The 14614-nt window shown below is 42.4% G+C and overlaps 1 protein-coding gene across 2 annotated transcripts in view; it reads left to right on the top strand.

The window, feature by feature from the left end:
* TAF1B (TATA-box binding protein associated factor, RNA polymerase I subunit B) overlaps window positions 1-14614 on the top strand; it is a 34364-nt gene that overhangs the window by 5068 nt on the left and 14682 nt on the right. For both annotated transcript variants that reach the window (XR_014508957.1, XM_083431669.1), the window contains exons 6-8: window positions 2147-2282; window positions 7070-7223; window positions 8035-8134. Coding sequence is in view for 1 of the 2 variants with exons in the window: in XM_083431669.1 (XP_083287795.1) it covers window positions 2147-2282; window positions 7070-7223; window positions 8035-8134 (390 nt within the window). In the remaining variant the exon portion in view is untranslated. The remainder of the gene's footprint in view (window positions 1-2146; window positions 2283-7069; window positions 7224-8034; window positions 8135-14614) is intronic.

Below are 14614 nucleotides of genomic sequence, written 5' to 3'. Positions count from 1 at the left end.
GGAGGACTCCCAAGGAGAGGGGAGAGGAGGCTGAGGGAAGACTCCACAAGGGAGGGTGTTTGAAAAAGGGTGAGAAGCTGCCAGCTCTGCAGGCAAGGGGTGACATAACTGGGCTCCTGGGCTCCACAGGGGTGCCGCAGAAAAAATGTAGTTGGTCAAGGGAACCATGGACTCAAAAAGGTTGAAAACCTCTGCCTTAACACACTGCTTTTCTAGATACGTCTTGCTCTTCACTGACACATGGATGAAGACAGATAAAACATACCGTAATCCTCTGGTGAAAAGTTTATTTTATCCTAACAGTGGGATATATTTAGCATTGAAAAATGTTTACTTCAGATTGCCATTGGTTGTAAATATTTTGCTATTGAATGTTAATGTAAAGCTAGTAAGAAGTTCAGTTTTTTTTAAAAAAACCTGTCATTGAGAGGGCGATTAAAGCCAGCAGGTGGAACCAAATATGCTATGTTTTCAGAAGACATGCTGAAAATGCGAGCAAAGATACAAAATAAATTATACTTAGTGGCTTTGTTTGGATGGTGTTTTCACGTCCGTTGCAGGGAGTGTGAGTGGGCTGTGGGATTGTGTGCATGCTGTCTTCCACATGGAAAGTAAGATATGATCCGGCACTGTGCTTGTTTGATCTGAAACCAGATTGTTCTCAACCCCCCTTTTTTGTAGAGCTTTTTTATTATTTCATTTTATAATTATATAAAACAGAGATAACAATTCTCAAACCCATCTTTTTACCTAGAATTGGCCCAGGTTGACAGATCTTTAAGGGTAAATTTATTATCAGATCCATCTCAGCGACAGTGGAAGAAGGCATATGTGATATTGAGGCCTGTTGCCACCTCCTGTAACTGGGGGGGAAATGTTATCTGAATAAAGCCAGTGACTTAAGCATATAATTATATGCATATTGCTTATCCTTGTGAATATGGCATGGGCTTAATGTTTCAAGAAAACTGTGGAGATGGCTTACATTGATTGGTTTTGGATCTATTGGTATGAGCAAGACTTGCTAGGAATGACAGATTATTTGCTAGTACAGTCAGCATGCAACTTGCACACATTTAACTTGCGCTATTGTAGCTGTATGTGGCAGGCAGCTGCGATTGCACAAATTAAATGCACAGAAGGCAGAGAGCTTAAAAGCTTCGGGAGGCTCTTGTGGGGCTATCAGAGAGGTAGGGATGTTCACACAAGGTCTTTCCAGGATTGTTCTGACTATACACGATTTTGGCTTTACATACAATCCCAGCAAGTTGCGAGTTTTAAAAAGAGGAAGGCATTTCTGCCTCCACCCAGTGTAGTTTGTCTGTATGCAATATACACAATTTTAAAAATATTTACACTGTTACATGTACCATATTTTTCGCCTCATAGGACGCACTTTTTCCCCTCCAAAAATGAAGGGGAAATGTGTGTGTGTCCTATGGGGCGAATGCAGGCTTTCGCTGAAGCCTGGAGAGTGAGAGGGGTCGGTGCGCACCGACCCCTCTCACTCTCCAGGCTTCGCGCAGATCTCCGCAAGCCGCGGAAGCCTGCTTGCGGAGAGTTGCCTGCATGCCGAAGGCTGGGCGCACTGAGCTCAGCGTGCCCAGACTTCGCGCGGCTCTCCGCAAGGCACCGGAGCCCTGCGCTGGGCTCCCGCGGCTTACGGAGAGTTGCCTGCATGCCGAAGGCTGGGCGTGCTGAGCTCAGCGCGCCCAGACTTCGCGCAGCTCTCCGCAAGGTGGGGAGCCCGGCGCCGGGCTCCCACGGCTTGCGGAGAGTTGCCTGTTCTGGCTGCTGGGGTCAGGGGAAGCTCGGGCTTCCCCCGCCCCAGCCCCGCGCCTGGGGGCAAAGTAAAAATTTTTCCCTTTATTTCCCCCCAAAAAAACTAGGTGCGCCTTATGGGACGGTGCGTCCTATAGGGCGAAAAATACGGTATTTAAAGATTGCTGTTTTACTTTGCAAACTAACTTATAACCACATATTTATCTCTTTTATTGAAACCTGGTGATCATTACTGACTGCAGCAGAATATTTTTCTGATAAAACTGTTTTAAGGAAGAGGGAATTCCTTTTGAAAATGTAACCGTGCCATGGTTTAGAGCTGTGCCGTTGGGAGTCTTACAGCACTGTTTTATTTTGAAAACAGACGTGCGACTCGGATACTGATGTCGACAGGGAGCTAGAAATTACTAGAATACTTGGCTTGGCTTCCTCTGCAAGTGATACAGATGTGGTATCTGAATCTAGCATGGGAGGTTTTTCCTCTACTAGTAATTTATCAGGTAAGACTAAACGTACCTTGAACAGTTAGTTTAGAAATGAAAACATTTTATCCTCTGGCTACTCTGGTGTGCTTAAAAGCTGTATCTTAATGACTAACATACAGTGGACTAGCAACTTGCGTGCATTTAATTTCCATGATCACAGCTTTATGCTCTGGGCTGCCAGCCAGCTGCGATGGCACAAATTAGATGCATCCAAGGTGGAGAGCCTAAAAGCTCTTTCTATGCCAGGCTTTTGCGGTGAAGAAAGACCTTTTAATCTCTCAAACTTGCTTACTGGGCTCTGGGAAGATCTCATGTAGGCTCTGGAGGCCTTCATGAGGTCTCATGGGGTTCTCCAACATCTTACAGGAAGACTTCCAGAGAGTGCCTGATCCATGTGCCGTCTTCAGGGTTATTCTGGCTATACACAATTTTGGATTTACACACTATCCCTGGAACCTAATTTCCACTAGTCCTCTGTATGAAGCAGACTTAGAATGTTTTTATTTTAATCATAGTAATTCCAGCCTTAGCTTCAGTGAAAAGTCTGAAAATGTTGTAGTGCTTTGTGTCCTCAACAGCATGTCCAGATTTGTAAAGTTAAATTTTCAAGAGTAAGGGGAATCTGGTTTAAGTGGATTACGGTAAGTGGTTGCAGGGCATATGGAAAAGCAGTACAAAGGCTGAATATTTTGTACAGTTCAGATGAGGGGGGTTGGGTCTGTGACTGAACCAGTGCTGAAGATAAGAACTGGGGGAAATTTTAAGGTAAAGGTACCCCTGCCCGTGTGGACCAGTCATGTCCGACTTTAGGGTTGCACGCTCATCTCGCTTAAGAGGCCGGGAGCCAGCACTGTCCGGAGACACTTCCGGGTCACGTGGCCAGCGTGACGAAGCTGCTCTGGTGAGCCAGCACCAGCGCAGCACACGGAAACGCTGTTTACCTTCCCGCTATAAAGTGGTATCTATTTATCTACTTGCACTTAGGAGTGCTTTTGAACTGCTAGGTGGGCAGGAGCTGGGACCGAAAGACGGGAGCTCACCCCGCCGCGGGGATTCGAACCGCCGACCATACGATCGGCAAGTCCTAAGCACTGAGGTTTTACCCACAGCGCCACCCGCGTGGGGGAAATTTTAGAGCGGCATTTTTTGGTTCATGGTGACATCTGGGGGCATAATGTACACTTTTTTGTGTGTGGAACCAGTGAAAATATGTGTCCTTTAAAGAAAACTGGCTTGCTGTGCTTTTATCATTATTTAGGCTGGTCATTTATAACTAATCCTTAGGATTCACAAATGGAAATTGATGAGGTGACAAACCCGGAAAGTGTTCTATCTTGCAAATCCTAGCAACATCCCAGCATTGTGTGATCTTGCTTGCTTGTAGAGTGTGCTTTTAAGACATTATTTTAAGAGTATCTATGTTGTAAAATAATTTTTTGTAGGTGAGTAGTAATGGGACTGGAATCAAAAAGGATTCCTCAAACTCAGGAATGGCATATTTTCACTATATTGCTTAGCGGCTGACAAATGGGAGCTTAAAATCTGTTTCTGTAACAATTAGGCATTATGTGATGCTTGGGGTTTTTAGATGTTTATATCTACTGACTGCCAGGTCATTGTTCTCCAAGCTGGCTGGTTGAAACCCTCCATTTGGTGCAGTATATAGACATTGTTTGGGAAGCCTATTAAATTCGTAGGCTGTTATGACATGTCTTAAATTGTATGTTGAGTTAGGTTTAATGCTGACTGCCTAATATGCCCTGCATAATCCAGAACAAATAAAATGCAAAGCTGCTGTGTTAACAGGATGGCTACGAATAGAACACAAGGATTATTGTAAATCAGACTGAATATGGAATAAGCAGTAGAGTTTCTATCATCAGTGCTCTTGAGACACAGTCTATACATGAAAAAGGCGAAACTGATGACTGAAAGGATTACCTGAGGTTCATGCTTTTTGTGCTGTGACTCACATATACACAATAGACATTCAAAGCAGCTCTTGTGTTTCCTTCTAAGCTTTTAGAAGCCATGCAGTAGAGGGTGTTTTCTTAGTAACTATCTTCATTCGCTTTGTTCAGAGGCAGTAAAGGCAAAATGATACTCAGTGCGGTGGAGCTGCTGTTATTAGTAATTTTAACAAATCACTGTCCATACTGTCTTATAGGAAATGTGAATAGTACATAATCGTTATTTGGGGGGAAACGAGCGCACACAAAAACACTGTTGGGATTGTCACATGCCTGCATGTGGTTTTTCTCTAAAACCTTTAATTGCAAGTCATTTATGTGAACAGGCTGCCGCTGGTGTGATACTATTATTGTTATGAATGTTGTTGTTATTCTTCATATTTGGGGTTGAGTAAGCTCTTCAAAAATAGAAAGTTAGCATGGCTTTCTTATTAAGAGTGTTGGATTAAAATTGTGGATTCCCTAGTCAGCCTTAAAGTTCACTGGATCGCCTTCAGCCTTTTAACATTTCTTAGCCCAACCTACCTTGTAGGGTTGTTTTGAAAATAAAAGGGGGAGGATAGTATTCCATGCACCTCCTTGTGCTCATATAATAATTTTCAAAAGGCCTTAGAAATAATAAGTCACAAAACTATGAATGCTTTCTTCACCTCTGTTTTTCCCCACATTGGTATTTTATTTTGGAGTTACATCTTCCAGTTACTTTGCAAATAAGCATGTACTTCACGTTCATTTGTCTTAAAGTGGTGACTAGAGATATTTGATTTCAATGTTTTGTTATAAAATGCCTTCATGAGTTTCTGAACTTTGCAGTCTTTTACTTTTTTCTTATTATGCAGCCTAACTTGTTACATGTTTCTTTGCTGTTTAGATATTCCTTTTTGTTTTCATAAGGAGTTTATACGGCATTATGAGAATGATTCATCGTCCCGAGCTGTATAAAGATACGTGGGTGTATAGAGCTGGGATAGCTCAGTTGGCAGAGCACAAGATTCTTAATTTCAGGGTTGTGGGTTTGAGCCCCACGATGGGTGAAAGATTCCTGCATTGCATGGGGTTGGACTTGATGACCCTAATGGCCCCTTCCAACGCTACAGTTCTATGATTCTGTGTGTAAGCTGCATGTAGAATACTGGCCTCCACCTGCCCTATTAGCAGTATAAAATCTGGGAATGATAGCTGCTGATTTACATTCTTTTTATGCTTTGTCTCCAAAAGGCAGAAGCAATTAAAGTTTTTTTCTCTTCCCTTTTTTCATCGTTAAATTGTCATTCAGCAAGCCTGCAATTTACATGCATTTAACTTGTGTGAATTCAGCTTTATGTGTGTAGCAATTTTTTAAAATCAAAATGGGTGAAAAGGGGACAGCCATTGAACCCAATGGGTTTTGACTATACACAATTTTGGCTTTTAGGCACGATCCCTGGAACGTAACCCCTGCAGGCTTACAGTATTTCATTGGCTGAATTTTCCTGTATCACTTCTGCACACATTGGTGTGAAGTGATCTTTTTTTGAGGTTTTCCTCTTTGTAAGAAAGCTTATGTCAATTTTTTCTAGTTGGTCCACTTTTCTGCTTTATTTTTAGCCGAGAACAAGGTTTACTTGTGTAGAACAGTTGTACTTTAAGTGAAGCTGCCTTTGCACGTAATAATTTGTTTTAAAGCTTTAAAGATTACGTCATTTCCCTTGCTATCCTCCTGGCTATGCTGAGAAGGGAAATCTTTTGCAGAGGTGTAATCTGCCGATGTGCTCGCACACACCTTTTGAGCCAAGCTCTAATTTGTGGTTTCGGCAGCTGTCTTTGTTCTTTCATTCTCCATTTCCCATCTGTTTAGTTAGGAAAATGCATTTATTGATGTGAGATGAGATTTGCTCTTAAGATTTGAAAACAACCTGCCCCCCCACCCCCAATCCAGGCACACTATTAAGTTTTCACTTGCATAGGATTTAAAGAGAATTGAAACCCTTTGGCTTCATTGCATAGTTTGGCTCAGTTGCTTGAGCATTGTATGTGTCTGTTCTCTGCTTGTGGCAGAATGTTATCAAGCTAACTGAGCAGCCACTTGGTCTTGGAACGAAGTACAGTGGACACTCGGTTTTTGAACGTGACCCGTGCAGGATGCACATTCGTAACCTGCAGTGTTGGCAACCTTCGTCTTCGCACTCGCAGGTTGTGATTTGGCGCTTCTGCGCATGCGCAAAGAGCAATTTAGCTCTTCTGTGCATGCACGACCACTGAAACCCGGAAGTAACCCGTTCCGGTTCCTCCGGGTTTCGGCGGTCTGTAACCTGAAAAAACACAACCTGAAGTGTTTACCGTATTTTTTGCTCTATAAGACTCACTTTTCCCCTCCTAAAAAGTAAGGGGAAATGTGTGTGCGTCTTATGGAGCGAATGCAGGCTGCGCAGCTATCCCAGAAGTCAGAACACCAAGAGGGATTGCTGCTTTCACTGCGCAGCGATCCCTCTTGCTGTTCTGGCTTCTGAGATTCAGAATATTTTTTTCTTGTTTTCCTTCTCCAAAACCTAGGTGCATCTTGTGGTCTGGTGTGTCTTATAGAGCGAAAAATACAGTAACCAGAGGTATGACTGTATGTTATGATAGGTTTTCAGTTCCTTTTTATCAATGAGTTGTACTCAACTATCCATGTCAAACTCAGTGTAGACTCATTGAAGTTAATGGATAGGTTAGTAACAACTAAAGTCCGTTGAGTTCAGTGGGTTTATTTTGGGTATGACTTGGTCAGGTACAACCTCCTTTGTATATTGATCCAGTGTAGTCTGTCGTTTGGGCTAGCTTCCTTTTACCGTGCTTGAATTATTTCCACAGGAAAATCTTTCTGGTCTGGATCAGTGGATGCTGGCTCATATTTACAGAAAGTGAAGAAAGGAGAGATTAGAATGTCAATGCCGATGACCCTGGCTTTCTGCTATTTGGCGTTGCTCTGGTTGAGGGAATCAATTACATTATCACATCTCTTAAGGTAAGAACAGTATCTAATAAAGTATTTTGTTTTTAAAGCCTGCTTTCCATTCTGCCTTTAACTATAGATTTTTGTATTTAGGTAGAATAAAATATGATTAACTAAATAGTTTTATCACTTTTCTAGGTCAGTTGTGAAAAAAAGAAAACACTAGGTGACCCAAGCCTGCCTAGCAAAACAAACCTTTCCCTCACAGAGGCCATATGCACTTGGGTGGTAACATGGCTTTCAAAGTTGTGGCTGGCTACATTCTGTGATTTTCAACTCCTAGCTAGCAGTGGCAATTTTTTTTTTTTTAAAGTGTGAGATCAAAAATTATCTACCCCAATTTTGCAATTTCTTAGGCATTACAAGCTTAGTTGTGGACTTTGGCTTGGCTCGACATTCAACCTTCCTCGTGTTTTTACAAGCTAATCAATTTATGAAGATCTAAAAACTGCTTTTTTTAGTTTGGAAAGCGTAGGCTTTTCAAAATTCCTCTTCACTAATTGACTAGAAGAATAGAAGTCTGCAATTGTCAGAGTTAACCAAAGGGCTTTTTCTTCCAAGCATCCCCTTCTTTTTGCACTGATTGATATTTCTGCACAGACGTGCCCACTTCCAATAATTGCACACCACTGTTTAACAATGCAGTATGGATGGGTTTCTACTTTTGCTCTCATTAATTAAATATATTTTAAATGTAATATTTAGCAGGGATTCGTGATTTCACTCAGCTGTTACGTTTTAGCTTTGTATCTGTGTCTTGTCATGCGTTTTGAACTAAAATCAGTATGTACATCTTGATTTTACTTCTACTCCTTTCGTTTAGGCTGGTAATGGATGGCCACATCCCTTACTTGAATGCTTATAAAGATTTCCCAGAGGAGATGAAGGTATATGGGACGGACTGCAAGATCTTCCATGTAAAGGTGACCTTCATTCATCTACCTTCTGTGAAAATGTTTACCCGTTACATACATGTATAGTGGCTCTGATGAATTAAAAGTAGACTTTTCTTACTGATCTTACAATTTCTGGAAATGCTCTTTAGCCTCACTGGTTCCTCCCAGGCATTGTCTAATGTCTGTTATTACTATCTGCTATTCCCCCCAGTGCTCTCAACGTTTATTTAATCTGTGGTAGTCAGCTCTTTCTTCTTCTTCTTCTTCTTCTTCTTCTTCTTCTTCTTCTTCTTCTTTTCTCTTTTTTGCATTGCAGCCATGTAAAATGGGGAGCATTTTAAGTTGGAGAGATGGTTTTTCAAAACATTCCTCCTTTGAATGAATACCACCAGCACCGATCAGCTGATTCAGAGGGGCTTTCTCCATTAGTGAGAAGGGTTTTACATTGAAACTTCTGGTTAAAACAGGGTTCTCCTCCCGCCCAGTAGGGAATACCGTATTTTTTGCACCATAACACTCACTTTTTTCCTCCTAGAAAGTAAGGGGAAATGTCTGTGCGTGTTATGGAGGGAATGCCTATGGGTGGTGGGGGGGGGGGGATCTGCTGCAGTCGTGAGCAGAGGATCCATCGTTCCCCTTCCTTTCCTCCTCCGTGGCTCGCTTTGAAACAGCAAAGCGGGAGAAGAGCCGCTGAGTGGGGAGGAGAGAGGGACAGAGAGCCTGCTTGCTTTAAAGGAGTAAAGCGGGAGAGGAGAGGAGCCACTTACACGAGTGTAAGCAGCTCCTGTCCAGTTGGTTCCTTTAAAGCAAGCAGGCTCTCTGTCCCTCTCTCCTCCCCACTCAGCTCGCTAAATAGCAGCAAAGTTTTTCAGCTCGCTAAGCCAGGGATGAGCGGGGAGGAGGGAGAAAAGCAGAGCCTGCTTGCTTTAATGAGCAAAAGTGGGAGAGGAGAGGAGCCTTCTCCTCTTATACAGAGCAGGTGCAAACTTGCAAGAGTGAGTCACCATCGCAGAGAAGACTTGAAGTTGAACCCAAAAAGTTTGCCTGTTAGTTTTGTCAGCTAGCAAAATGGGGGTGCCATGTTGTCCTTAACCTCAGGCAGCAAATTGTCTCTAGCCAATCCCAGCTTCTCTTTCCACCAAGGCTTCTGATTCTGTGGCTTTAATGGGGCAAAAACATATTTTATGACGGCAGGCAGCGTTGCTCAGCCTATGGGCAGGAATTGGGACACCCCACCCATTCCACCTGGGGGGAAAGTCCTTTGTTTATTGGGAGATATTCCTTTCTGTTCTCCCAACATAACTTGGCCTAGTAAAAATGATTGCTGTACTTATTTTTGTAATTTACATTTGGATTCTAAATTCTGATGGGCGCTTATCTATAAATTCTGCAGCTCTCTGTATGTTCATTGTTTCAAGCTATCTGCAAGTAAGTTCAAGCTAGCTAAATGTTTAGTTCAGTTTTGTGACAATTGCTTGTAGTTAGTGAGATTTGTATACAGTTCTTTTAATATACTGGAGGCAGCCCATATCCCCTGTGGTGCCCATGAAAGGTCTCAGTAAATATGCCCGCAAAAATCCACAATGTATAAGAGGCTGCTTGCTCTTCCTGGTCAGCTCACATCTGCAGTGACTTGGTCGCTTCTACATTGAGCACACCTCCTTAAACATGTCCACATTTCACTGGATACCAGGACTGGATATCCATCCATTCCAAGTGGAGGAGAGGTACAGCCAGCTTTTTCTCTGTGCGCAAGTGTGGTGGTTGTTAGTATAAGGGCCTTTTCCCTGTTGGTGGCAGAGAACACCTACATCATTTTCTCCTGTTCCGTTTTTGTCTCTTCTGGAAGTGGTGACTATTTCATATTACGCCTTCCCACCCCCACAGCAGCTGTTTCACGACTGGCACATATAGCACATCCTCAAAATGCTATACTGTATATGCCCACTAGCCCCAAAGGGTTGACCACCCCTACCTTACTATATAGATTGTTGGGCATATTCTAATCCATTCTAAATGTTTGCATACAAGTAATAAATCTTACCATTTTCATAGGATTATAGCTCCTTCCTTGTTTGGTCCACTGCCATAGAATTTCCATGAATATTTTTCTTCTGTATTAGAATCTTGTAAATACTGTGAGCATAAAGTTTTTTAAAATATTATTATTATTATTATTTAATCATTTTTCAGATGTTTCCTATACTTCATGTTGCATATCCATCTTAAAGTTCTTGGTGAAACTGTGTCTTGAAAAAGATTCCCTTCATCTGTGTTTATGCCTTGAGGTGCTGGAACTGTAGGCTAGAAACCGTGCAGTGAAAGATTAAAAGCATTTGATACTGCTTCCTTAAATGTTCTCCAGGTGTTGTTTGGGAAATGGAGAAGTTGGGACAGCATGGTAATTAGTAGTCATCTCCTCAGTGTGCCTCACCCTTTCATTTCTGATTACAAATTCTTCCTTGGTGGCATTCAGCACCGGCCACCTCACTGAATAAAAAGCTTCCAATGATGCTATTGGAAGGAGCTGGAAGATCTGAAGACAGCCATTTAATACCAGAGTGAAAAGACTTAGGGTAGAGTCATTCACAACTGTGTTTTGCTCTAGTGCTGTGGGTTAGTTAACTGTGTTAGTTCCAAAATTCACTGGGTTCATAAATGTGTATGTGGCTGTACACTCTCCTTTCCGACTACTACAACCAGTTGCCTGAGGCTTCAGGAGGAAGAAAAGACTTCACTATTGCCCATGGACCTCATTTCTCTGCTACTCCTGGTTCTACAGAGAAGTTCAGGAGACCCTTCCTCTTTGCCTCTCTCTCCTGAACTTATAGGCAGTCCTCAAAACTATATTCCTTTCCTGTAGTACCCTGCTTCCAGTCCACATTGACATAACTAGGTCCATGTTCACAAGGAAGTAAGGCTTTGTTTCCAAGCAGGTTCTTGTTTCACTCATGGCCATGGAGAGCATTTTGGACCACAGCACCAGTATCCGGGTTGTCTACTGGAAAGACACTTGCCACCTGTCCTTTCCATGGATTGCCTCTGATTCCTACCTGCATTGGACTCAATGACACAACCTGATTTCATGCCAGTTATTCCTTGTCATTGGGCAGAGATGCTTTAGTGAGCCAAGTGAGTAAAGGTGGTGGTTATGGACAGGCAAACAGGATGTTCTGTGTCAGGTAGGGGTGTATGTGTTCAAATCATGGTTTATTTTTCTCAAATATGCTGCATCTGGCTTTCATTTTACCAGAAGGATAATGAAGCTTTGAAGGATGGATATATATTTTTTGATATATGTCCTATTTTACCTGCCGTGCCTATTTGAGACTTACAAGATGAAGCATTTGAGTTCTCAATAAACCCCTCCTTCTTTCGTGCCCAAAATAGCAGCTTCCTCGTCTTTCTGGTTAGGATTTGGGGACCTGAACCTCTTCTATTCAATCTCTCTCTTTCTTCTTGGAGTTAATGAAATTAACAGGTGCCACACATAAGTAGCGTTTTATTTTCTCTCTTGAAACAGCTTCAGAAATGACAACAAGCAAGGGTGAGGCTCTTTAAAAAGAGCTGAGGAGGAAGTTCATTTCTGACATTTATTGTAATCAGGTGTATCACGGGAATCTGCTGTTGTGTAACAGAAACTCTGGCTTGTCCTTACCTGCTGAAGTATTGCTTAACAGAGAAGAAAGATAGGCTCTCTGAAATGTTGGTCAAATTCAAACTAATTTTGCTTTCTGCCATTATCTTTTAATATTTGTGAGTGAGAGAGAAGCTGAATTAGTGTGTCAACGGGTGTGGCTTCATATGATTCCCCATATATACAGGGTGAGTCCTTTAGAAGAGGCCCCGTGGATACAGAGTACACATGTTCCACGGGGCCTCCTTTAAAAGACTCACCCTGTATATGCCAGTTTAATTAATTGTGTTATTCAAGCAGATCTGCCTCACAGGACTATCCAGCAAACGCTCTTTTCTGCCGTGAAGTGTAATCCGTGATGAATAACCCTATGGGATGCGGGTGGCGCTGTGGGTTAAACCACAGAGCTTAGGACTTGCCGATCAGAAGGTCGGCGGTTCGAATCCCCGTGACGGGGTGAGTTCCCGTTGCTCGGTCCCTGCTCCTGCCAACCTAGCAGTTCGAAAGCACGTCAAAGTGCAAGTAGATAAATAGGTACCGCTGGCGGGAAGGTAAACGGTGTTTCCGTGCGCTGCTCTGGTTCACCAGAAGCGGCTTAGTCATGCTGGCCACATGACCCGGAAGCTGTACGCCTGCTCCCTCGGCCAATAAAGTGAGATGAGCGCCGCAACCCCAGAGTCGGCCACGACTGGACCTAATGGACCTTTACCTTTACCTTATCCTCTAGCAGCAGAACAGAATTCATATATGATTGTGTGAATGATTTAAACTCGTTTTCTATGTAGATCTCCTTGCTCATGGCCTGAGATGTACGAGCTGATCTGTGGAGACTGTGGTTGGGGTGTGCATGTGTAAGTGTGCACACCATGAGAGAGAAAGATAAGCCATTCTTACAGGGTGTGAATTGGACTGGTGATTCCATATTCATGCAACATGCTGATCAGGTTGCATCAGCTACTTCAAGATACATTGAAGGTGGATAGGGCAAGGGGAGGGCATAGTCTCAGCGAAATATACGTTGCACAAGTACCCCAATCTAATTTCAAATTTTCTAACTTCTCCCCCAGTCAAATCTGGGCTTACCACCTATACGGCTGGTGTTTCTTTTCCCACGAGAGCTTAATTTCATTGGTATTGCCAGACATGGCTGTTTCTGGCTCGGAGGGAATCTGCTGCCAGTATCTTATCTCCATAGCTGGGTGTTGCATCTCCTTCACGAATTGTTTATTCCTTAGAGCAAGCCAGGATATTAGGCAGCTCTCTAAGTTAAGCTGTAGGCGGTTCACCCACATGTTAGTTCTTTCCTGCCATTTGTTGGCCCTTTAGTAATCCCAAGGCACACCCTCCGTTCGTTACATCACCAGGAGCATGTGCTTCACAGATGTTAGAAGATATGTGTCCACCCTTTGCATCGCTGCTCTCTCTATTTTCTAAACATTCCTTACCTCCTCTGTATTCCCCCCACTGTTTTGGGGAAACTTGAAAATTCAGTTAGTGGGAAAACTGTTAAAAATTAAATTCGTGTTTGCAGTAATGCTAAAAAGGTAAGACACTCCAGTGTCAATAAGCATATTATATTATTGTATTCATATTGGTATGCTACTGTTAGCTACTTTACATTTTCTTTTGGGAGGAAAAGGTACAGAAAAGGAAATGAAAATGAGTCCTAAAATCTGCCTGAGCCTGCGCTTATTGTGGTGAATATATTTTTATTCTTATGCTATCATCTTTTTTCTCCATGAACATTTCATTGTTCATAATATTATTTCTATAAATGCATATGCTGCCTTTTAGGGATAAAACCCTTTCTTATAAGGTAGTGTAGGGTAATATTCAAGCTGTCTTTAAAGACAGCCTCATAGACTGCATTATAGCAGTCAAACCTTCGAAAGTGCATGGGTAATTCTTTTTTTAAAAAAATCAGTCTAATCACACGCCCCTCCAGTTTTTAAAACCAGCAAATAATCCCTGTATACTAAATTCAGTTGGAAATACATGATCATTTCGCACACCCCACTCGAGTTTAAGGTTGTATGGTACAGCTATTGTTGCCCTGGGAGCGCATTCTCATTTCTCTTGACCTACTGCAATTGTTGGTCAATCAGGTGTCTGAAGCACTACGAAAATCTGCCAGACCTGTTTGACTAGAGTCAATAGCAGGACATGGAAAAATGTATACATACCATTGAACGTATTACAGTTCTTTTCAGAGATATGAAGGTGCTGTGATAAGACCATTATTGCCCACACTTTTTCTTGTCCTGCTGCTTTGGGGGACAAAACACACCAACGAGGAATGGAATTATCAGATATAAAGCTCGCCTTCTTTGTCTGAAAGATAGAAAATCCAAACTTCTGCCCTGTGTTAAATACACTTGTTTCCATTACTCTGCACCAAAAGCTGTGTCTTCATGATAGACAGATTGACCATTGTTATCCATTTAACTGTAGCAGCAGTAGTTTCTTCTAGTCTTCTTTTCTTTCTTTTTTTAATTTTAAGTTTATTGTGTTGCTACAGCTGTATGTGGTCTGGACACCATTTTCTTTCCCACAATGCTCTGGATGCAGCACTAGTTCCAAACCATTGTTTCAAAGGGTGGAAATGGCAGACACCACAAAAATACAATAGCCTCCATTGGTAGCTGCTATACTCTCCCTCCATCTGCACCCAGTTCCCCAGTAGGAGCTAGGCCAATGAGAAACAAGCTGTGGTGGTGGTGGTGATACTGCTTGTGGCAACAGCACAATAAAGTTGTTGTTGTTGTTGTTTAAAGCCCTAAAAAAAGCTACTACCAATGGTGAAAATAAATTACCTCCACCCTGAGCCTGGTGGTTGCAAATTTGACCTCTTTCCCTTGCTTCTCAAATTA

This window comes from Podarcis tiliguerta (genome assembly GCF_965153285.1).
Source record: "Podarcis tiliguerta genome assembly, chromosome: 3".
In the NCBI taxonomy this organism is placed as follows: Eukaryota; Metazoa; Chordata; class Lepidosauria; order Squamata; family Lacertidae; genus Podarcis; species Podarcis tiliguerta.
Note: the sequence above shows the minus strand (reverse complement) of the source record. Positions and strands in the feature narration are given on the sequence as shown.